Source organism: Vanessa cardui, chromosome 14 (assembly GCF_905220365.1).
Source record: "Vanessa cardui chromosome 14, ilVanCard2.1, whole genome shotgun sequence".
NCBI classification, from domain to species: Eukaryota; Metazoa; Arthropoda; class Insecta; order Lepidoptera; family Nymphalidae; genus Vanessa; species Vanessa cardui.
Window position 1 is genome coordinate 10,533,127 of NC_061136.1, and position 22,789 is coordinate 10,555,915.

At 30.2% G+C, this 22,789-nt stretch overlaps 4 protein-coding genes across 4 annotated transcripts; 1 reads left to right on the forward strand and 3 right to left on the reverse strand.

The window, feature by feature from the left end:
- Positions 1-21: 21 nt before the first annotated feature.
- On the reverse strand, positions 22-8,112 carry LOC124535128 (protein CREG1). The gene is made up of 6 exons (XM_047111205.1): positions 7,933-8,112; positions 7,345-7,556; positions 5,693-5,847; positions 5,324-5,443; positions 2,300-2,381; positions 22-211 (listed from the first exon to the last, which is right to left on the reverse strand). The coding sequence occupies exons 2-6, from the start codon at positions 7,544-7,546 to the stop codon at positions 42-44; spliced, it is 729 nt and encodes a 242-aa protein (XP_046967161.1). The 5' UTR covers positions 7,547-7,556; positions 7,933-8,112; the 3' UTR covers positions 22-41.
- Positions 8,113-8,355: 243 nt separating this feature from the next.
- Positions 8,356-13,936, reverse strand: LOC124535323 (cleavage stimulation factor subunit 2 tau variant). The gene is made up of 10 exons (XM_047111509.1): positions 13,746-13,936; positions 13,397-13,665; positions 12,875-13,000; positions 12,598-12,705; positions 12,129-12,225; positions 11,965-12,018; positions 10,450-10,606; positions 8,823-8,923; positions 8,658-8,740; positions 8,356-8,565 (listed from the first exon to the last, which is right to left on the reverse strand). The coding sequence occupies exons 1-10, from the start codon at positions 13,807-13,809 to the stop codon at positions 8,443-8,445; spliced, it is 1,182 nt and encodes a 393-aa protein (XP_046967465.1). The 5' UTR covers positions 13,810-13,936; the 3' UTR covers positions 8,356-8,442.
- Positions 13,937-14,647: 711 nt separating this feature from the next.
- Positions 14,648-16,771, forward strand: LOC124535015 (leucine-rich repeat protein soc-2 homolog). The gene has a single exon (XM_047111035.1). It carries the CDS (start codon positions 14,983-14,985, stop codon positions 16,687-16,689), a length of 1,707 nt encoding a protein of 568 aa, XP_046966991.1. The 5' UTR covers positions 14,648-14,982; the 3' UTR covers positions 16,690-16,771.
- A 1,857-nt stretch (positions 16,772-18,628) lies between these two features.
- On the reverse strand, positions 18,629-22,580 carry LOC124535016 (ras-related C3 botulinum toxin substrate 1). Its single transcript, XM_047111036.1, has 6 exons — positions 22,416-22,580; positions 22,206-22,321; positions 21,926-22,075; positions 21,267-21,349; positions 20,758-20,918; positions 18,629-19,902 (listed from the first exon to the last, which is right to left on the reverse strand). The coding sequence occupies exons 2-6, from the start codon at positions 22,319-22,321 to the stop codon at positions 19,825-19,827; spliced, it is 588 nt and encodes a 195-aa protein (XP_046966992.1). The 5' UTR covers positions 22,416-22,580; the 3' UTR covers positions 18,629-19,824.
- Positions 22,581-22,789: the final 209 nt, after the last annotated feature.

The window sequence follows — 22,789 nt, forward strand, 5'->3', positions numbered from 1 at the left end:
ATTGGTAATAAAATACCGCGATATACTTGAGAGTTTATATTTTAAACATCGTTATCAACTTTATGTAATAATTGGTTGTGATATTGCAACATCTCGGTGCCGGTGTAGTTGTAAGCCAGATAGTCTTTGACTGGTACGTACTTAGCGCCGCCGAACCAGTCAACCATTGCAATTTGCGCTATCTTCATTTTAGCGATGAACCAATCGTGATCTGTAAAAAAATAACAACCTTGAACTTGATACCTTTTATACTTTATCGAATTACGTCGTCAGACCAATTATACAACTATACGTAATGAAAAAATACAAAATATTATCGTTTGTTCAAAATAACAATGATAACTTTAACTACACTTCATAATCGAGTTTTTGGAAGGTTATGAAACGTATACTTTTTTTATACAAATGATAAAAGTACTAACCCCAAGAGAAACATGAGACAACATTTGACATGAAAATGACCTATAAGACGGTCATTATGTCATAAGCCTAAATAATTTATAATTACTTATTACGTATTTGTGCCAAATTGTATACCTAGATTCTAAAAGGTCTCAAAGATTTTGGGCTAACCCAAGGGCAGCGGCTCGGGTTATTGCATAAAAAGTTAAATAGTTATAAATACATAGCATACAATTTCACTGTTGAATCAGTTATGTTTTAGGAATGGCATCGACATTTGGAGCTTAAGCTTCACACCAAATTTCATCAAATTAGGTTCAGACAGAGTTACTTTCACACTTATAATGTTAGTATCGACTGGGCCAACATTTTTAAACTTTTTAATAAAACAAGACATATTCTATTCTCGATAAACAATTGTGGTTTACATATTAAAGAAATTATTAAATATATAATTAATTAATTAATTATATCTATTGAGTGTACTAGCATAAGTTTCGAGCACTTATTGATATAGCAAATACGACCAAGGCCTTACCTGGTGTTCCTAAGAAATATTTGTTCTTGAACATTAAACTTTTGGCCGCAAGCCAAAAAAACCAATTAAGTACCTACTATATAATAAAAATAACATAGTGTTGAAAAATACGGACATAATTAAGCTAATTATTATTTTAGTAACATGTGCAAAACGTATGCAAATGATATTTCAATGTAAAGTTTACAGTGTTTGACCTTGAAAGTCATAGGAAGAGACTAAGGAAAACTATGTGTTTTAAATTCATGGCAATCAACTAATATATTTATCCGGGTAATGTATTTAAATCTATTATGTGTAAAATCTATATTAATATTAGATATAAATCTTAAAGTAACTGTGTCTGTCAGTCACTTCACGACAAAACCCCTGAACCGAATTGGATGAAACTTAATATGAAGCAAACTTGAACTCCAGGAAAAGATAGGCTACTTTTATGCCTAACATATGACAACTGACCTACTAGTATATAATATGAGTGCCTTATTAATCATATTACACTAAAAACTATATAAATAGATACTGGCAGGATTCATAATATTCTACCCTGTCCACGTATTTCAGGTATTAAGGACCTTCCAGACTCGCTATCACATATAAACGTACCTTATATTAGTTTAAGATACAATGGCGATAACCGCGCTAAGAAATCTGCTCTATGGCTTATAATATAATACATACTTTTTACTGGCCTGAGTGTTAACGCTATCCATCATTTAAAAGAAAGAAAATATTATAACCGGTTAGCGTTTCATTTCTATTAAGCCTATAGTCCTACATACGTTTTACTAGTAAATAACCCTATATATTATACGTTCTTAATTTTATGATGTTAAATAAATACATATTATGGTTTTCGTTTATTAATCATCACTACACCGATAACCATGTACCTACATAGCGATATGTTGTTTAAATATTGCAAATCTGTAATTATCGTTTAATGCCATATTACTATACCAACCCTTCTTTTTAGGGTACTTTAATTTATTAGGCAGTATATATTCATAATAAAATGTATCACGCATAAATAGAGAAAATATAAATCTGAACTCATTTAATAATGCAAATATAATTATTAAGTCATATTTGTATTACTCACGTTAATACTTATCACACAAGACAATATTGACTAGTGAAGGAACAATAAAACATTTATACCTACCTATTTTATCCGTACTTACACATTGCTACATATTAACAGTTTAATACTTCGGTAATAGTGATTTTTTTTTATAATTTATAAAGTACATTTAGTATATGTTAGTCAAGGTATTCGAGTCATGGATATCGGAAAACGTGAATATCGGAAGTAAAATAATGTATGTACTATATTATCTGTTAATACAATATACAAACCAGCTGGGAAGTTTGCCATCGCCGGATGTCTCTCGAACAAAGCGGCCTTTGCGAATTTGTACTCATTAGTATTCTCTTTGATCTGGAAAGGAAAATGTACAATAATACAAATACTCTTTGTTGTGATATATAACTACAAAATTAATTTGCATTGAACAGGATAGTAGTATTAAATTCGCTATCTCAAGTGGTAACTATTAGGCTTAGTGCTAGTTAGCACAACAATAGTGGTAAAACCATAAATATTAAAAAACGTCATCGTCATCCTCCTGCCCTTATCCCAGTTTTATTTGGGGTCGGCGCAGCATGTCTTCTCCTTCCATACTTCTCTGTCAGACGTCATCTCACAAATAACATTTTTTCTAACCATATCGTCTTTCACACAATCCATCCATCGTTTCCTTGGTCGTCCTTTACTTCTATATCTATCCACATTCATGCTCAAGGCCTTCCTCACAATATGTTCCTCATTCCTCGGCATTACATGCCCATACCATGATAGCCGCCTTCCACATAACTTCTCGGCTATCGGTGTCACATTCAAACTTCCTCTTATGAACTCATTCCTTACTCTATCCATTCGCGTAACACCACACATTCCTCTTAGCATTCTCATCTCAATTGCAACATGCAATTGTCTTTCAGTCATCCTTTTTGTAGCCCAACACTCTGAGCCTTATAGAACAGCATCTGATCATGGTCTTATAGATTATTGAAAATCGTATCAAATTTATTAAATTCATAATTTCTGGTAAAAGTTCATCGTAATATTTTTCAAATTATTAAAAATATAACGTCGAGATGGCTCAGTAATTAAAACGCGTACATCTTACCCGTTGATTGCGGGCTTAAAGCTAGGGAAATGCTACTGAATTTTCGTGTGCTTAATTTGTCTATGAAATTCATCACGTGCTCCGCGAAATAAAACATTGTGAAGAAACGTAATGTACATGTCTAATTTTAATAAAGTTCTGCGTTGTGGAATAAGCTTAAACCTCCTCAGAAATGCAGTGGGGGGTATCTTTATCCTACAACAATGCAACGATTATGTGATGTTCTGTACAAAATATAATTTTTAATAATAATAACTATCCATCTCAACAATAAACAATTAAAATATTTTAATACCTAATATTTGGCAAATTAATAATAGTAGGCATTGCAATAAATTTATCTATTGTTATTATTAATATATAGAGATAACGGAGACGTGAGACAGTTAACGTAATGGTAATCTTATTATGTCAATAATTACAGAGATAGTGATTTCTTTAATTTATTATCATAGAAATATATCTTAAACAAATAATAAAAAATATAGCATTGCTATTTTTTCTTAAATCGATTAGTCAATGTGATTGCTTGTTTAAGACGTGATTTTGAAATAGTTACATGTATCATTTTATTGTCGTTATTTATATTCAACGTGTTTGTAAACTAATATTGTATCAAGTATAACTGGAAAGCTAAGCAAACAGTTATAAGTTAAATATACCATTCAAAAGTGATATCTAGTCTTGACTTTATATATGAAGCGTTGACACAAAAGAAAAGCATATACTAATCGTATATCTTATTATAAAATAGTCCTCCTGCCTCCTGTATGCGCTAAACTCAAAAAGTACCGAAATAATTTTATACAGTTTTTCCTAATGAACGTAAGGAGGATGCATATAATTAATTAAGTTTTTTTGTTACATGGGTGATATGTGATGATGTTGATTGTGGAAGAAAGATCGATAGCGATTTATTATGATGTAAACTTTTTAACCGACTTCAAAAAAAGGAGGAGGTTCTCAATTCGTCGGGGCCTTTTTTTTTTTATTTTTTTTTTTTATGTATGTTACCGAATTACTCAAAGATGGCTGGGCCGATTTTGAAAATTCTTTTTTTGTTTGAAAGGGCATGTTTTACAGGTGGTCCCATTGTCAGGAGATCAGGATCTGATGATGGGATCCTGGAGAAATCGAGGGAACTCCTCAAATTTTATAGGCACACCTATAGTGATTTCGGTTTTATTCAAAGTGCCTTGGTCATATGCTCACGAAAAGTGACATTTGATGAAGTGGAACTGATGATGAAGACCACAACTAGTAATCAGAACCTATTAGTAAGTAACTATTTTACGGGCTTAGTTCTATTTCTTTAAGATAGTCGTCAAGCAATTGATGTTAGTAAACATGCCAATGATGAAGTCTAGCTGATGGTGGACTACCAGGAGAACTCATCAATGATTAACGGCATTAAAGTGAATGACAAACACTACCAATTGTAATTATAAATAACAAAACAACACTGAAAAGCAGTAAATAAATTTTTATAAATTAAAAAAAACCGCCTTCAAAAATGAACTAAAAAGAAAAAAATAATCAGTTACATCCATATCCAATTTACGATTTTTTAATCACCTTTTGAAGGCGGTGCCAACAAAGTAAATAAATTCCTATATTGAAATCATTTAATTTGTATCGATAGTAAGGTTTGTCTAATGGTGTCATCTATACAATAAATAGATTTAGTTTTTGTATGTATGTATTATGTACCTATATGCATATATAGCAATGTTGGCACCGACTTTGAGAGGTGATTAAAAAATCGTAAATTGGATATGGATGTAACTGATTATTTTTTTCTTTTTAGTTCATTTTTGAAGGCGGTTTTTTTTAATTTATAAAAATTTATTATCTAGTCTTATTCCACCCATGCCAAGGAGAGTCTGGACAATAATTAATCAGTTGATTATAATTTATTGTGGTAAACTAGAAAACAGATTAAGATTATCGTTTTTTCACGTTCACCGTGTTATCGTATATTGCTCATTATAAATTGGTAAATATAATGAATTATCAGACTAATTTTAGCATGAGGTGCGTGTGATTTTCGGCGAAGTTTAGTTGAAGATTCAACTCAAAATATTACATATATTTTATGACAAATCTTTTATGCAGTATTACAAACACAGGATAAATGCAAGCAGATGATTCATATTGACTTGTTTTTTTTTTATTATTAGAAAATTCTTACCTTCTTCATCTTCCCGGAAAGCATGAGTCTTGTACATCTAGGATCTTCTGGGTCATACTTTTGGTTCTCGCAATATCTCGTCTGTTCCAACGACACTAATATCGTGGAGCGGGTATTTTTCTACAAATATCATTTCAATTATAAACCAAAATAAAAATAATAAATGGCTTTGGAGACTATTACAGTTTAAATATAAAATTTTAAACATATCAAATTAAATTACATTCAAAAATTTAAAATGTTATTTGATTATTATTGTAATTATTAAAGCTAAGTATATTGTTCGTAAGGTTTTATATCAAATGTTAAAAAAAAAATGATTTTTCTACATTTTGATCTATTATAATTTATACGTAGGTCAGTTTGTACCGATAAATCTCGCGCTGTGAAATCCAAGGGCGACATATAAAAGTATGGTATCCCAGTCGAATTAGCCATTGACCCGTCTACAACGGATTTTACGTTTGAAAATGGAAATCCTTCGATGGCGGGTAAAGTTGAAATAGTTGCTATGGATGCCCAATCTGTATAAAAAAAGGAAAACATTTTTCATCAGACTAATTAAATGACATTATTTCATACAAACTTTGTGTAAAGTTATTTTAAAAGAAATAATACATTGTCTTTTTCACCCTTTAATCAGTTCTCGCTAATTAAGTTTTCTTTCAAACTGAAACAAATCCATAATAATTTTAAGTGTTTCAGTTTGTGTTTTATAATTCATATCGTAGTTAGTAGTGAAGGAAAATATAGTTAGGTAACCTGCATGGGTCAAATAAAATTCTGCAACACGTAAATCCGTCAACAAACATTAGCAGGTAGAATACGTTAACAAAAGTCTCCTTAACGGACAAGGACAAAGGTTTTCTCTTTCGCCCAGTATAGGGTATTTTTATATAAAAATAATACTTATTAATACTAAGCTATAATTATCAAGTTGATTACTAAGGTATAAAGGATGTTACGTTCGTTGTTAACCTTTATTCCTCGACCTCACTGCCGGAATTGATATTTTCCATATGTAATAGATAACTTTTTTTAAGTCATCGAAATTTGAGTCTCTTGCGCAGAAAGATAGAAAGAGAGAGAGAGAAAGAGGGAGAGAAAGAGAAAGACTAATTGGCAGTTCAAAATTTATCACTGTTCTAGTAGGTAGTTATGTATTTCCATTCCAAGAAGAAGATTTGGAGGTTATACCACACACTACTCTACCCCGTCTCATAATGGCTTAACAGATACACATGTGGAAGATTTTCATAGGACACGCAGGTTTATCAATTTAGTATTTTCAAGTAGGTATTGAAAAAGTTCTCGGTAAGCTACCACGGGTTTGGAATCTGCATTCCGAACCTGTGGTAGTTTGGCTTAATATAGTTGATTAAATGACGATTTAAATTTTGATTGTAAAAGCCTATTCGAAACAATAATATTTTCATTTTGATTAATGGTTTAACTTAATATAAAATGGCACAGACAATAAACAAAGCTATTATTCACTGTTTAATTTCCTAACGGTAATTAATAAATACCTATAACTTATTTTATTACCCTGTATAGAGTATACAACAGTTCTCCTATTATATTTATTTAATATAACTGGAATAAAAGGTGATATAGTCTTTGGGTTTCAATGAAAACTTTGAGGTTTATTAACATTATTCAGATTTTCTATATTCTGTAAATAGAATGCTCATTACCTTGTTACACGTGAGATTTAATTTTCCAAGGTAGTGTATTAACCTCTTACTAATTGTTCAGTAAAGTAACAGACGTAAGTGTTTATTTATATGTGTACTTATTTTTAAATGTCTTTGATTACCATTTATATAGTTAATCAATTCAATATTTTAACATTGAATAATAAGTTTATTTAAATACAAATATCAATTACATATTTAAATCGGCATCAATAAGGTATTTGTACCAGTTGATTATAAAAATATGGTACATTTATAAAAATAAAACTAAAATAATCCATAAAGTTATTTACATTATTTAAATAATATGAAAAATGTTCTTACCGCAGTTATGTAAAACATATCTCGCCATAGCCACTAGCTTAGTATGATCTGGCGGGCTCGGCCCTTTGTGATGAGATTTTTGTGTCCCTATTTCATTTCCAGTGTCTCTGTGAATCCATTCACTTCGTTGTTTCTCTTGATGATATTTACTTTCACCGTATATACAAATAACGCTTAAGCATATAAATAGTTGCTTCCACATGTTTTTGGATCTAGGAAAACAATGTAAGTACATAGGTAATAATTTAAACAGCAATGCTTTTTTAATTGGTATTTTATAGCAAACGTGCGAGATTTACTTATTATTTTTTGTTTATTGCAAAAAAAATCTATTTATAGATTTCTTTCAATGTCGGTGTTAATTCGATAATTGAACAATATTTCAATGTATGTTAAAAATTTAGATCATTTTAAAAGTATTAATACATCACTGTTTTTTAAAGAATAAATCAATTACAGTAGCGTGATTAGTAAAATATAAATCATGTACATATATCACTAAATTTTCTAAAACCAAATAGATGATTACGTTATTCAGAGTTTATTTTTTAATAATATTAATTGTTGAAAATTTACAGAGCCACTTACATGTTAATAATGTATTAAAATATTAATGTTCATATATTTTTAGAAATAATTCACAAAACGCGCTCCACTCTCACGCAAAACGGAAATGCGCGAGCGCGCCAAACTACTAAATGACGCAGTAGAAATTTAAAAGTTGCGAGCTTCAGCTGTTCAACATCGATAATAATGCTGACCAATATTAAATATCATGACATTTAGTAAAGTTGCCATAACATTAAAAAATAATGTTGCCATTTAAAACTATAGTCTATGTTTGTGTTAAAAAATAATAACAAATCGAAGATTTAACAAATGTTTTCAATGAATATCAATTTCGTGTTTCATTTTTATTTCTCTTGCTGATTTTGCAAATGTAAAGAATATTATGTAATTTTGTCGTACCTGATGTACAAATTGAATTACAGATGTAAAAAAACACAGTTGTTAATTTAAAAGTTTATTATCATTATGTTATCAAAATTTATTTCTCAGTAAATTATACGAGCATAAACGAGTATGCGGTGCGGAGTACTAGCGCTGTTGAGTACTTTTTGCGATTTGTTCCTTGAGCATGAGAATACTAGCACGCTGCTCTGGTGGCAGTAGTGCTATTTGTTCATCAGACAATTGCAATACTTGCATGATCAGTGCAGCCTGAAATAAAAAAAAAAATATATCATATATTTTTTTACTTTAATTTTTCTGTATTTATTTATTGAAAGAAACTATTTCTCTCTTAAACTTACTTTTTCTTGATCCGAGGCCCCTGATGGGATTCCCTGAATGGTCCTGGCTTGAGCCATGCTTGGCATACCGGGTGGCATTTGTTCTAAATAAAATAAATAAAGTATTCGTTATAATATCATAGTAAATCTTTAATGGAAAATTTAATTTGCTAGAACCAGACTCACGTTGTGGCATCTTTGATTGTGTGCGTGGATCGTTAGGACGCACACGCGGGTCGGAATTGAATGGTTGCATATTAGCGAGACGAGGATCACGTGGAAATGAGCTGGAAAATTAAAAAAAAATAAAATAATTGTTTAGTAAAGCACAGAGCTTAAACTAAAAAAAAAAGACATACAAGACATAGATACATATGGGAAAATCAGACTGACATGCAAAGAAAGTTCATAAAATCTGTACCAATGCAAAAGAAATTATATTGGTAATATAAGACAAATCTTAATATCCATAAGATGTTTTCTTATACAAGAAAGTAGTAGTGAAGGAGTCAAAAGTTTTTTTTTTAAATTATAGTAAAGCCCAAACAACTTAAAATACCAAAATGTCACATTATCATCTTTTAAAAAAAACACATACTAATACACCAATTATAAATAAACATCTAGAAGCATATGAAATGGATGAATAATTTCCAAAAATCATAAAAAAGCTATAAAATTATCCACAAATTCAATGAACTTGAACTTATATTAAATCTTTAAATTAATTTGACAGGATTAACTATATGTACATGTATTTTCATTTTAAGAAGGAAAAAGAGGAAATCGGCCACAGTGGTACACTTCTCTACAGATACTGGCATCGTACAATGTTATGTCCCTTGTGCCTGTTTTATTATCCATCAAACTAGAATATAGCAAATCAAAATATAACGTTTTAGCGATACAATAAATTAGTGATCAGCATCTAAATAAAATTGGAAAGATTACTACCAAAAGGTAAAATTTATTATTCTGCTTAAACTAATAACAAGTCTTTTATTCCCGTCGAACAATGTTAATCATGATATACAGCCAAATTAACACCCAAAAACAAACATTAAGACTATTTTGACTTGTTTAAATTAAATAATATTCCACACAATGAAACAACATGAGATTTATAAAATACGACTTACATTTCTTGTACCTCCGTTGTTTGGGCAAGTCTTCAAAATTTAAATTACATAAATCTTTTAATGAATCATAAAATATGATATCATCTTAATAAATGAGTTTTTTATTTTATTTAAGCAATATATATGCGTATTTTAAAGGTAAAAAAAATCTTTTTGGTATTGCAAAATAATGGTATAGTTACGTGACAGGCGTTATTTAGTTAATTATTGATAAACTTTGGTTTAGTTTGCATATTATTGTCAATACAGCACATATATATTACAAACGGGCTCTTTAAATTCCATAAATATTTTTTTTGATTAATTAAATTCTCTATACTTAAAAAAAAAACATAAGTTAATAATAATATGATTACGAGTCGAGATGGCCCAGTGGTTAGAACGCGTGCATCTTAACCGATGATTGCGGGTTCAAACCCAGGCAAGCACCGCTGTTTCATGTGCTTAATTTTTCTTTATAATTCATCTCGTGCTCAGCGGTGAAGGAAAACATCGTGAGGAAACCTGCATGTGACAAATTTCATAGAAACTCTGGCACATGTGTATTCCACCAACCCGCATTGGAACAGCGTGGTGGAATATGTTCCAAACCTTCTCCTCAAAGGGAGAGGAGGCCTTTAGCCCAGCAGTGGGAATTTACAGGCTGTTGTTGAATATGATTACGAGGTACGTACGTGTCCTGCGGGGGCGGGTGCGAGGCGGGCGGCGGTACGGGGTGTGGCATGGGCGGCAAGCTGCGCATGTCTTGGTCCAAAAGGGGCGCAGGCGCACGAGAACTGCGCAGATCCACATCCATACCGCCCATTGATTGCATCTGCATCGGTGGACGAGCTGAGTAAAATAAAAATAATTATTATCAGGTATCCTCAAAAACGCCTTGACATTGGACATAAATAATAATAATGATGCCGTGCTGACTGTCTTTGGCAACGGTGGTCACTTTCAAGGGATATCAGCCAATTACGCATAATATACTACAGTGCCTAGTGTGAGCTGATATATTTGTATTCTCATAATACGATGGAATTTGTTCCGGGCTTTTTGGGGCACGGGAGTGTAAGCTCAAAAAAAAAGTCTAGACAGTTGACATAACGACGATGCCGTCAAGTTTTGGCAAGGGCAGTCACTTTCAAGGCAGATCAGCCAATTACGCATAATATACTACAGTGCCTAGTGTGAGCTGATATATTTGTATTCTCATAATCCGATGGAATTTGTTCCGGGCTTTTTGGGGCACGGGAGTGTAAGCTCAAAAAATAGGTCTAGACAGTTGACATAACGACGATGCCGTCAAGTTTTGGCAAGGGCGGTCACTCTCAAGGGAGATCAGCCAATTACGCATAATATGTACTACAGTGCAAAGTGTGAGCAAATACATTTGCAGTCTCATAACCCGAACCACATTGGAACCAAGCTTGAGCCATGAGAGAGTATGCACTTTCAACTTCCAGACTACAGGCTGTTACTGAGAAATTGCATAGTAAAAACTCAATACTTTTACGTAGACCTGATCTGGTTCTAGCCACGAGGGAGCCCACATAGACATACTAGTGGCTCAATACCTATTTATCTTTTCTGATTTGTACAATATAATAAAGATTTTACTTTGAGAATATATTTTAATTGGACTTAACATGTTAAAATTTCTAACTTGTACAATATAATAATGACTTTACTTTGAGAATATATTTTAATTGGACTTAACATTTTAAAATCCAACACTATTGATAACAATAAATGACACTGATCATTTATTGTTATCATTAAGTTAAGAAAATAGGAAAGTAGTTTCACCTAATTATATATGAATTAGAATAAAAAATATTTTGATTATACATGCTAATCCTACGAACTGCCTATTTTGCATTAGATTATTTTAACAAGTTTAACACTAGCATTTGAAGCTTTAGAAAGAAATTAACTGTAATTGTCAACTAACAAGCAAAGTGTATTGTAGGTTTGTATAATTTAAATTGGATGCAGGTGACAATAAGAACCAAAGCTTACACAGAAATAGTTTACTGCAAGACCACTGCATAAAAAATATGCTTCTTAATATAATGAACCTAATATCTTAAGTTTTTCGTGAACAACTGCTTTAACTATAATTCTGAAATTAATGGACTGCATATTTTTAAAATAGAGCAACTTGTTACTAATTAATATAAATAATAATCAATTTTACTTACGGACATATTGATTTTGTGGTGGTGGGGGGTTATTTAACAATGGCGGTTGTTGGGCTGAAATAAATTAATCCTTATTATAGATAATAACATTCTATATATATTTTTTTACTTAATGACATTTTACTTGAAATTTATTATTAATAATACAGTAAAAATAAGTTTACCCTGTGATTGACTGGTAGGCATATAGGTAGTGGTTGGTGGTGGCTTATCTCCTGGTTGCAAAACAGGTGGTACTGGATTGCTTGGATGGAGCATGCTCTAAAAAGATACCCAATATTGATTAAGAAATTTAACATAGATTAAAATATTCAAAATCATTCATATTGTGTTGCATGTGTGTCAGTAAAATACAAAGACTACAATTTGGTGACCATTGCATCCCCGTATCAGTAAAATAATTTTCAAGAAGATTTAGTGGAGACACCACTAATAGATGAGATAACTGAATACAGAGTCATCGAGATATATCTTGGTACGCATCAACAAGGTTTTTTATGAATAGAGAAAGCATAACGCTGAAAAAAATGTAACAACTAATAATATTAGAAGCTAATTAATTATTTTAGACCACATTGATGCATTTACAATATTAGGATGATAATTAACTACTAGGCAGTAGATATTACTTACAACTGCTGTTGCGGGGTCAACAATCCTCATTATTACTTGAGCTTGCAACAATGCATAAGCTAGTTGTGGGTTTTGTAACAGCATGTTCCTTGCTTCAGTTGGGTTATTCTATAAACATCAAATTATAGAATAGAAATAAGAAATAGTTAACATAAGTTTAAAATCAGTTGTATAACAATATTTTTATAGCTTTACTAAACTATTGTTACTAATAAAAATATAGAGATATTGATAATCTTTTTTCATTGAACTAAAAACTTTAATGCTGGAAATTTACCTGAATACACAGTTTCATTTGCTTCATAAGCTCAAACATTTGCTCAGGAGGTAATGTAGCAACAGCTTTACTAATAGCTTCTGGAGCTTTATCTGGGTCAACAGGATCACCATATGGATTCTCAATCTGTAAAAATAACATTTGACAATAATTAAGAGGTATCCAGGTAATGTAGGTAAAAACAAACAATTATATCAACAAATAAAGACAAATTAACAACTTTGACTTCAAAATGATAGAAATTAGTCAAGATTTTTAATAATCTAGTATTTAGTAGGAGTTGCATAAAAAGTTTATTTAAAATGTCAATGAAGGTTGAGTATTTTGGAATGGAAATTAAAACGGATAGTTGGTTAGTAAAATAGTGATGTATAACATCTAAAAATATAATAATAAAAACTAGTTATATAGCATAGCTGGAAGCGTTTGATTGACTTTTTATTTATACAAGATTATTCTTTACATTTAGATACTTGTGTACCTTAATAGAATAGTAATAATTCAGAAAAATGTTAATATTACCTGCGGTCCTTGCATTAATGCTTGCATTTCCATTCTCGATTTTTCCGTACAAGCATTATCAACTCTAAGTGAACGGCCACCAATTTCATATCCATTTAGATTTCTCATAGCGCTAAGAGCTGTTTCTTGATCTTTATATTCACAAAACCCATAACCTTTCGGCTTGCCGGTCTCACGATCAAATACTAATTTAAATGATAAAACAGGACCGACTTCACTAAATATATCTTTTAATTTCTCCTCCGTGGCTTCGTAAGGAATATTACCCACTGAAAATAACATACAATATCATACCGATCCTAAATAAATACTAGTACTGTGTTATATTACCGAATTATTGCTACTTTACCAAAAACCGATCTCATGGACTTGTCCATAATACTTTGCTCTTCTTTCTCTTTACTTTTATCCATTTTTAATAAAAATTAATTGTCTTGTTACAAATACAAACAGTACGCTAACTATACACTTCTTGTCTAGAATTGCTTCAGCGTTGAGAATTGTAATATCCTACAGATTTTGACTTTGACACATCTTGACATTCCTTAATCTTTTAAAATTAAGCAAAGGCGCAAATATTAAAAAAAATCCATACTATATTTAAAGTTACAAATACTAGGTCATGGCTTAATAACTACAATATCACAAAACTCCATCTGATTTTATTTTATTGTATATAATAAAAGTATAAAGTTTTTTTTTAAATTTACATAGTATAGGAGTATCGTTATACTAATACTATAAATGCGATACTGTATTTGTCTGACTGTTTATCTAGTGTAATTTCGTTGCCAAACTAGGAGAATTTAAATTGATAATTACATTTACCAATACATGAATTTGATATAATATAATTTTGAAAGCAACTAGACAGTCGGCACTTCCTTTTTGATGTATGCATAGTTGCTTATGTCTTTGCGAAATACTAATTATTTCCTTCAGTTACTTACTTTAGAATGAATTCGTATGCAAAGCTTATCTTTCATGGGTTAATCTAACTATAAGAATCTGAAGTATAATTATCACCCCTTGGTGAATTAGTCTGCGTTATTCAGTATTTCCTAGAAAGTTTATATTGTTTAATTTGACGTATTATAAATTTATAAGTATACTTTCTAATACACTATGTATTTGTAAGAAAAATATTATTTAAAAAGTAAAAAATATTTTTTTAAAAGATATCCACACGAGGATAAATAATCTGGAAAATAATTGGAAGTATTACATTGTATATGTATAAGGACCATTAGTATGTCAATTCTTATCTGTGGAAATTTTGCGATGTAAAATCATTAAATGCGTTTTATTGAAGCTTTAACTATTAAATTGAATACATTTTAAATTATTTCAAGTGAACTTATTTATAGCAAAGGTGTGAAGGCTCTCTGTGATTCTAACTATATACTTGAATGAAAAAGTCTTTGTGTAAAATTGTCATTCTGTGAAACACATTTCTCAAAATAGGTATTGATTGTTTTTCGTAGAAGTTTAGCGATAAAAAAATTGTAATGTTTTACTATTAATTGAAATTATAAATCATACCACTGGAAATTTGTGTAGCAATCAGATACTGTGTAAACTGCGGAATGAATCTTGACAATTCATCAAGAGAAAACTCGGAATCATTAGATACAGTACCGATTACAGTAAGCCCGAGAGAAAAATATCACGGTATGAGGGAAAAAAAGTTATCTGCGGCTTCTTTAACAAACACAGAGGGAGCACGACCCAAGGTTGTTACTGTGAAACATCCCGAATCAAACAAACCTAAACCCACAGCTCGAAAAAATAAACCAATTCAGGCAGATCTTGATGTTATTAAGGAATTCATTAGATGTCGGGATGAAGGCGTGAAAAGGCTAGATTTGAGCAAATCCTCTATAACATCATTGCCACCAAATGTAAGAGATTTGACACATCTAGTAGAATTTTATTTATATGGAAATAAGTTAGTGGCCCTTCCTGCAGAATTTGGTTGTTTAACTAACTTGCAGACATTAGCTCTGAATGAAAATTCTCTTACAAGTTTACCAGATTCATTAGCTAATTTGAGATGCCTGAAAGTGTTGGATTTGCGACATAACAAATTGAGTGATATACCAGAAGTTGTTTATAGATTGACATCTCTAACTACACTCTTTTTAAGATTTAATAGAATTAGAGTAGTAGGAGATGGCATTGCTAATCTCACAAACCTTACTATGTTGAGTTTAAGAGAAAATAAAATTAAAGAATTATCTTCAGGAATTGGAAAATTGGTAAACTTGGTTACTTTTGATGTTTCTCATAACCATTTGGAGCATTTGCCTCAGGAAATCGGAAACTGTGTTAATCTGTCCACATTAGATCTCCAGCATAATGATTTGTTAGATATTCCTGAGACAATTGGAAATCTTCAAGCATTGAACCGCATTGGTCTTCGATATAACAGGCTTAATGCTATACCTGCCTCACTGAGCAATTGCAAGCACATGGATGAATTTAACGTTGAAGGAAATTCTATATCCCAATTACCGGAAGGTCTTCTATGTAGTTTGACAGAGCTCACTAGTTTGACGTTATCTCGAAATTCCTTCATGAGTTACCCAAGTGGTGGACCAGCACAATTCACAAGTGTATCTTCAATAAATCTTGAACACAACCAGATAGACAAAATACCTTATGGGATTTTTTCAAGGGCTAGAAACCTAACTAAATTGAATATGAAAGAGAATTTGCTTTCATCCTTACCACTGGATATTGGGACATGGGTGAATATGGTAGAACTCAATTTAGGTACTAACCAATTGGTTAAACTGCCGGATGATATTCAAAGTTTAGTGAATTTAGAAGTTCTAACATTATCAAACAATCTGCTAAAACGCATTCCACCTAGTATTGGGAATTTGAGAAAACTTCGAGTTTTGGATTTGGAAGAAAACAAGATTGAAGTGCTTCCTAATGAAATAGGATTTCTACAAGAATTGAAGAAGTTAGTAGTGCAATCTAATCAACTGATATCACTGCCCCGATCAATTGGTCACTTGGTAAACTTAACATACTTAAGTGTAGGTGAAAATAACTTGCAGTATTTGCCTGAGGAAATTGGTACACTTGAGAATCTAGAATCATTATATCTTAATGACAATCCTAATTTGTGCAATCTTCCATTTGAGCTGGCATTGTGTGTAAGCTTGCAGATTATGAGCATTGAGAATTGCCCCTTGACATCACTGCCTCCTGAAGTTGTTTCATCGGGGCCCTCTTTGGTCATCCAATACCTTAAATCACAAGGACCCTACAGAGCCATGTGATATGAGGTTGAAGATTATCAACCTGCTTTATCAGGAAATGATAATATTTAAATAAAAACTGCTATAATTTATCAAATGTACTTGAATTTATAATTTTATTCATTGTTGTATAAAAAGTTGTTCAATACAGGTTGACTTCTTTGGAGCACAATAAATGCAACTTGTTTTGTATAATAATAAATGAAACAACTTCTTTTCAGGAGGGTATATGATATATTGAAATCATTATCCTATTTCATACCATAGCTTATTTACTAGAATGATTGATTGCTGATGTTACTGTATATAATGTATATGCACAAGCTGTAGGTTAGTTTATCTATCTACAATCTTCTAAGAAATATTTGCATGTTTGCATTATAAGTTATATCAATGTAATGATGTAAAATAGAAGCCAAATTACAAATGACATACATATGGTATGCTAATTATATTTTCATATGTCTATAATAAGCTTGTTACTTTACGATATTTGTAAAATATCTGATGCTTTGTAATACTGTTTATAATAAATTGTTTGATAATTATAAATGTGTTATAAACATCTTGTAGTTGAAGGTTTCATGGCTCTCTAATGTGGTCTAACAAAACTCTTTTAAACTAGAATTGTAGGTATTTTGTAATGAACAATTGAAAAGAAAAAAATAATTGTTATGAACAAATGTTTACTATGTGTTTTCTTAAATACTTTAATAATGTCTGCAAAAAAAAACATATTGACTACTTCCTAATATGAACCATAATGCCAATGTTTGTAATATCAAGATGAATAGATCTCAAAATGTTGGTCAGTATTCAACATCACTCCTTTAGTATTAATAATAGATTAATTTATATTTTTGATGTACTGTAATATTTATATTACTATAAAAATATGGAATATAATTTTCAAAGTAGTTCTGTTTCAATATCTACTAATGCCTATAGGTGTAATAAATAATAGGCTGTGTAGATTTCTATTAATGATTACTTTTTTAAGTAGAAATAATGTGACATTTAAGTTAGATTTTAGGTATGTGTTATTTATCAATGTTGTCCTAAAATATTGCATTTAACTATTGCTCCTGAAAATATTCATAATTTGACATTATATAATTGAATGAAACCACCATAGTTGTTTATAATTTTCTACTTATCTATATTGTATTTCAGGTTTTGTGTAAATAATATGAAGACTTGACATAAGGGGACTAGTCATTTTGGTCACATTAGTTAAGAGTGATGCCACTGACTATTATCAAATTATAGGGTACACATTTACATATTGAATATGTCATCATATTTAACATATAATGCCGATTGTCTTCTTTATAAAAGGATCACAAAAACAATGAAATGCTTATAGTGATGATGACAAATTATGTGAATTAGTACTAGCTTTTACTTTTAGGTTTTTTTATTTATTGTACAAGAATGATTATCAACTCTTGTTGGATTATTACATGAATAATGATTAAAATTGTATGAGGAAAGAATTTACAAAAAAGTAGGCAATTTAACAAATGAATCTTTTGGATTAAAAAGCTATATGTTATTTGAATACTGTATTTTATTGGTGTAATAAATAGAATATGTAATAACACTGTTAATGCTAAGGACAAAAACAGTGTAGTGATAAATAAAATATAAAATAGTATTTAAGTCTGCCATTGTGTGAACATTTTCCTTATAAATGTTTTTGTCTGAATGTTAGAAATTTAAATTGGCATTTATTGTTATTTCAATTTAAAATATATAAAGTTTTAAATGTCCATGTAAAAGTCCACAATAATTATACAATTTATGTGTTACTTGGTGTTAAAACAACAGTTATATCTAAATTCAATGTGTATGACTATAATGTTTTAATGAAATATTGTGGTATATGAAATAAATTACATAATCAATGGTGGTGGTGTTTAATTCTTGTATTGAGGGACCAGGAAGAAAAAAACAGAAAATAATTCAATAATTTATAAAGTGCAGTACATATTACAATAAGATTTTATTTGTAAATTGCGCATTTGTTCTTACAATATAAATAATTAAAGTTTATATACACAATAATTTCAAAGCGTCACTTGTAACTCAAAGCAGTCTATAAAATATTTGAGTAATATCGATGCGGTATAATCACACTAAATGCCTTTTTTCTTAAGCTATGTTTTTCACATACAAAAATATTTGACCTAAAAACGACTATAAAACACTTTCGATTTTGTCATGTGTTTAAACGACAGTGAAACTATAGATTACTACTTCAAAAATCGTTACTAGAATTATTATAAACACATACGAGTATAATAAAAAATATCAGAAAAGGTTTAAGAATTATTATAAACAAACCATGTTCCATTCAATCTTTAAGTTCTTATTCGAGTTTTATTAGTACTAAAAACTATTACTTTAAAATCTTTGTCATTTTCCATTTTGTAGTGTAAGCCTACCCTGAGAATAAACATCAATTCTTAAGGCAAAAACATCCATAGCGGTATAACGTCAGTAGTATCAGTATGTATCTAGCTTAGGTCTACTAAACATGTGCCTAAAATATTATTTCCTAAATCGTACTTTATGTATAAATGAAAACTATTTCGAAATGCTGATTGTTATATAAATGCCTGTCAATACAAAATATTTACTCTCGCAACTAAGAAATTACATTTATTTGAGTATGTTGTACACATAACTAGCTTCGTAACTAATTTCAGTCCTTACTCACATCTTGCATAAGAATATAGTTCAAAACTTCAAAATTATTGAGGTCATTTGCATAATATTATAAAAATAATATTATCATTTCTCAGTTATCATTAACAGTAACAATTTGTTTCCAACCATATCGAAAACTAAAAAATATTGAAACTTACATCTATTCATAAATCTTTGGCATTTATTTCCATTTGCTTAAAAAGCTGTAAACATAGAAGTATTCACATGTTTCGTGATGTTGATAGTTTAATGTAAATTAAGACAACATCGTCTCTTTCGAAAATGAGTTATGGCACATTGCAATGAATAAAAAAACTTTGTGATTTAGGTACTTCAGGAACAAATGAACATCCTGTCATTGGTGTAGAAACATATTATTACTGTTGCCTTGAGATTCCTGCATTATGTGACATTATCATACTTTTGTCATTGTGTGTGCCATATTTACATGATTAAACACTTCCTCTGGTGTCGCTTCTGTGGTTCTGGTCTTAAAACTGCGCGGACAGCTTCGTCAAATACCTGTAATTACATTATGTTGTTAAAGTACCTACTACACAACTCAGGAAAACAACATACATACGTCTGGAAAATTCAGTGAAATTTAGGACCACAATTTAATTTAGCTGTCCTTTCCGACTTCGCGTGTTGAAAGTAAGAATTTTATTTACTTCCCAATCACACCATTATTTATTTAGCCTAATCTAATAAATACACACAAAAACGACATCCAAATCAGCCCAACGGTTAAGAAGTTTCTTATACAAATACAGAAGATATTATATATATCTTCTGTATTTAAAAATATAATATGATATACCCCCCAGCGAATTTGTTGTTAATAGCGCGACAAGCTGATGTAAAACGCATAACGTAGATGACTATATTTGTTTGTTGGTGTGTTACAAAGAACAATACTTCATTAAACAATTAGATAAAGTTGAAGCATTGGGAGAGCAGTGCCCTTCTTTCAATTATATTTTCGGGTCCCTTAGTACAGCTCTAAATTACCAAAGAAGATATTTTCAGAAAATTTGTTATATTCATAAAGTTAATTACATACTGACCCTACAAAAAAACTTAATATACATGCAATGTTACTTGCAAAGCATATGTATTTCCAGTACAAAAGTATTTAATGCAAATTATTAAAAAGTAAAGTTTTAAAACATTCTCCATCAAATCCACCCTTATAATTAAATATGTGGCACCCCCTTTATTTACAATATTATATATAATTTTTAATTTTCATACACAACAGTAGTTCATTGATTTCCACGCAATAGTTCAATTTATAATATAAATTCATAAATCTAATTTCCATTAATACTTTGGAAAAGATATTTAAATAAAATAAAAGTGTTATAAATCATTTACCTGCTTAAGACCACGCTGTGTCAGGGCAGAACACTCCATATATTTGACAGCTCGTATTTTATTAGCGAGCTTTTGACCCTGTTCTCGCTTTAAAGGAGACATGCCTTGTTCTGAGAGGAGGCTTAATGTCTCACGGTCATCCCTTAAATCAATTTTTGTGCCTGAAAAATTTGATATTAAATTAAATAATGCCAATTGAAATCTATGTATGAGATCATTAAATATAAACCCTGTTGGTACGGTTTGGAAGAGTGTTTTTAAATGTATATATAAAATACAAGTTGGTTGGTTGTTACATGTTAGACAAAAAGCATATATATTTTAAGTTTGATTCACACCAAATTTCATCAAATTCGGTTAATTGGTTTAGTTGTGAAAGAGTGGCAGACAGACAAACCGAGTAACTTTGTCTGTTTGTCTGTCTGCCACTCTTTCACAACCTCACCTTCACCTTTATAATATTAATATAGATAAAAATAGAAAATATAACTTATTATTTAATTACTTACCAACTAATATAATAGGAGCATCAGGGCAATGATGTTTTATTTCAGGATACCACTTCGAAGTAACATTCTCATATGATGAGGGACTAAAATATCAAATACACATAAGCATATTTATCACATTTTGGTTATTTCTGGTTATATATATCTATATAAATTATACTGAAGTTAATAAGGCCAATACTGAAGACTTTTATTCAGGTTTTTACACAGGGAGCATAAATTTATATTTATTTAAATACTACAAACTATCTAAAAATATGTATTCCAAAGAAATAATTTTTGAAATTTAATATTGTAATGTAATTGACAAATGAATGATTGTGAAACTTTGAATATCAAAAGAAATTATTGTTATATTTATAAAACATTAAACCAACAGTTCATTATTTATTAAAGGCTTACGGATATAATTTGCGATAATTCCAATTTGGGATATTATTCAATTTAGAATTATTATATATAAATTTTTGTTTTTATAAAAATCTTACTTTATTATTAGTTTCATAATTACCTTGTGAAATTAAATCAAGTTATGAAATTATTGATAAACAGAAAGTTACTTTAAATCATACTAAAGAATCTGTTTTAATAGGAATTTTACTGTATATGAGATACAAATTAAATGTTACATGGAAAAAAATCATTACTATCAACAATACCTTGTCACACTAAAGCATATCAGGAAGACATCTGTTTGTGGGTAACTTAAAGGTCGCAATCTATCGTAATCTTCTTGTCCAGCTGTATCCCAGAGTCCTAATGACACTGCCACTCCATCCACCACCATTGGCGCAGAGTAATTATCAAATCTACAAATTCCAAATTTATAATAACAAAATAAATATATAACTACTTTCTATGGTCAAAATATAACAGTAGTAAAATAAGATTATATGAATTTAAAAGGATTTATAATAGGAACAAAATACGCCTACTTACACTGTTGGAACATATTCTCCGGGAAAACTGTCTGTTGTATATGATATTAGCATACAAGTTTTTCCGACAGTTCCGTCACCCACAACTACACATTTAATAGGTCTTCCTGACGACATCTAAAAGAGGATAGTGTACATATTGATAAATAAAGACAAGCGTATGACTCACGAAAAAACCATTATTGACTCCCGAACACACTTCAAATGTTACCTTTTTATACAGATATTGTATTAAGTTAGTGGTTATTTTAGCACTTATACGTGCTTTTACAAATATGTTTACTTTTATTTATAGAATTCCGGACATAAATACCAAAATCTGATCGTAAAACTGAAAAAACGCATTGAAAGATGGATGCTACATTGCCAGATTTTAAAATTATTGAACATGAATCAGAATATGAGCTTAGGCTTTACGTTTTACAATATATATTATGTAGGCTGTACTTTTAAGGGTGTAATTACTTAGAATAAATATTGTAAATTTTAACAATGCATTTGTTGATTGCATTTGACAGAAAAAATATAAAAAATATTTTATATTTAAAGCATAAGATCCATGTTTTTGTTGAATTCATATTTTTT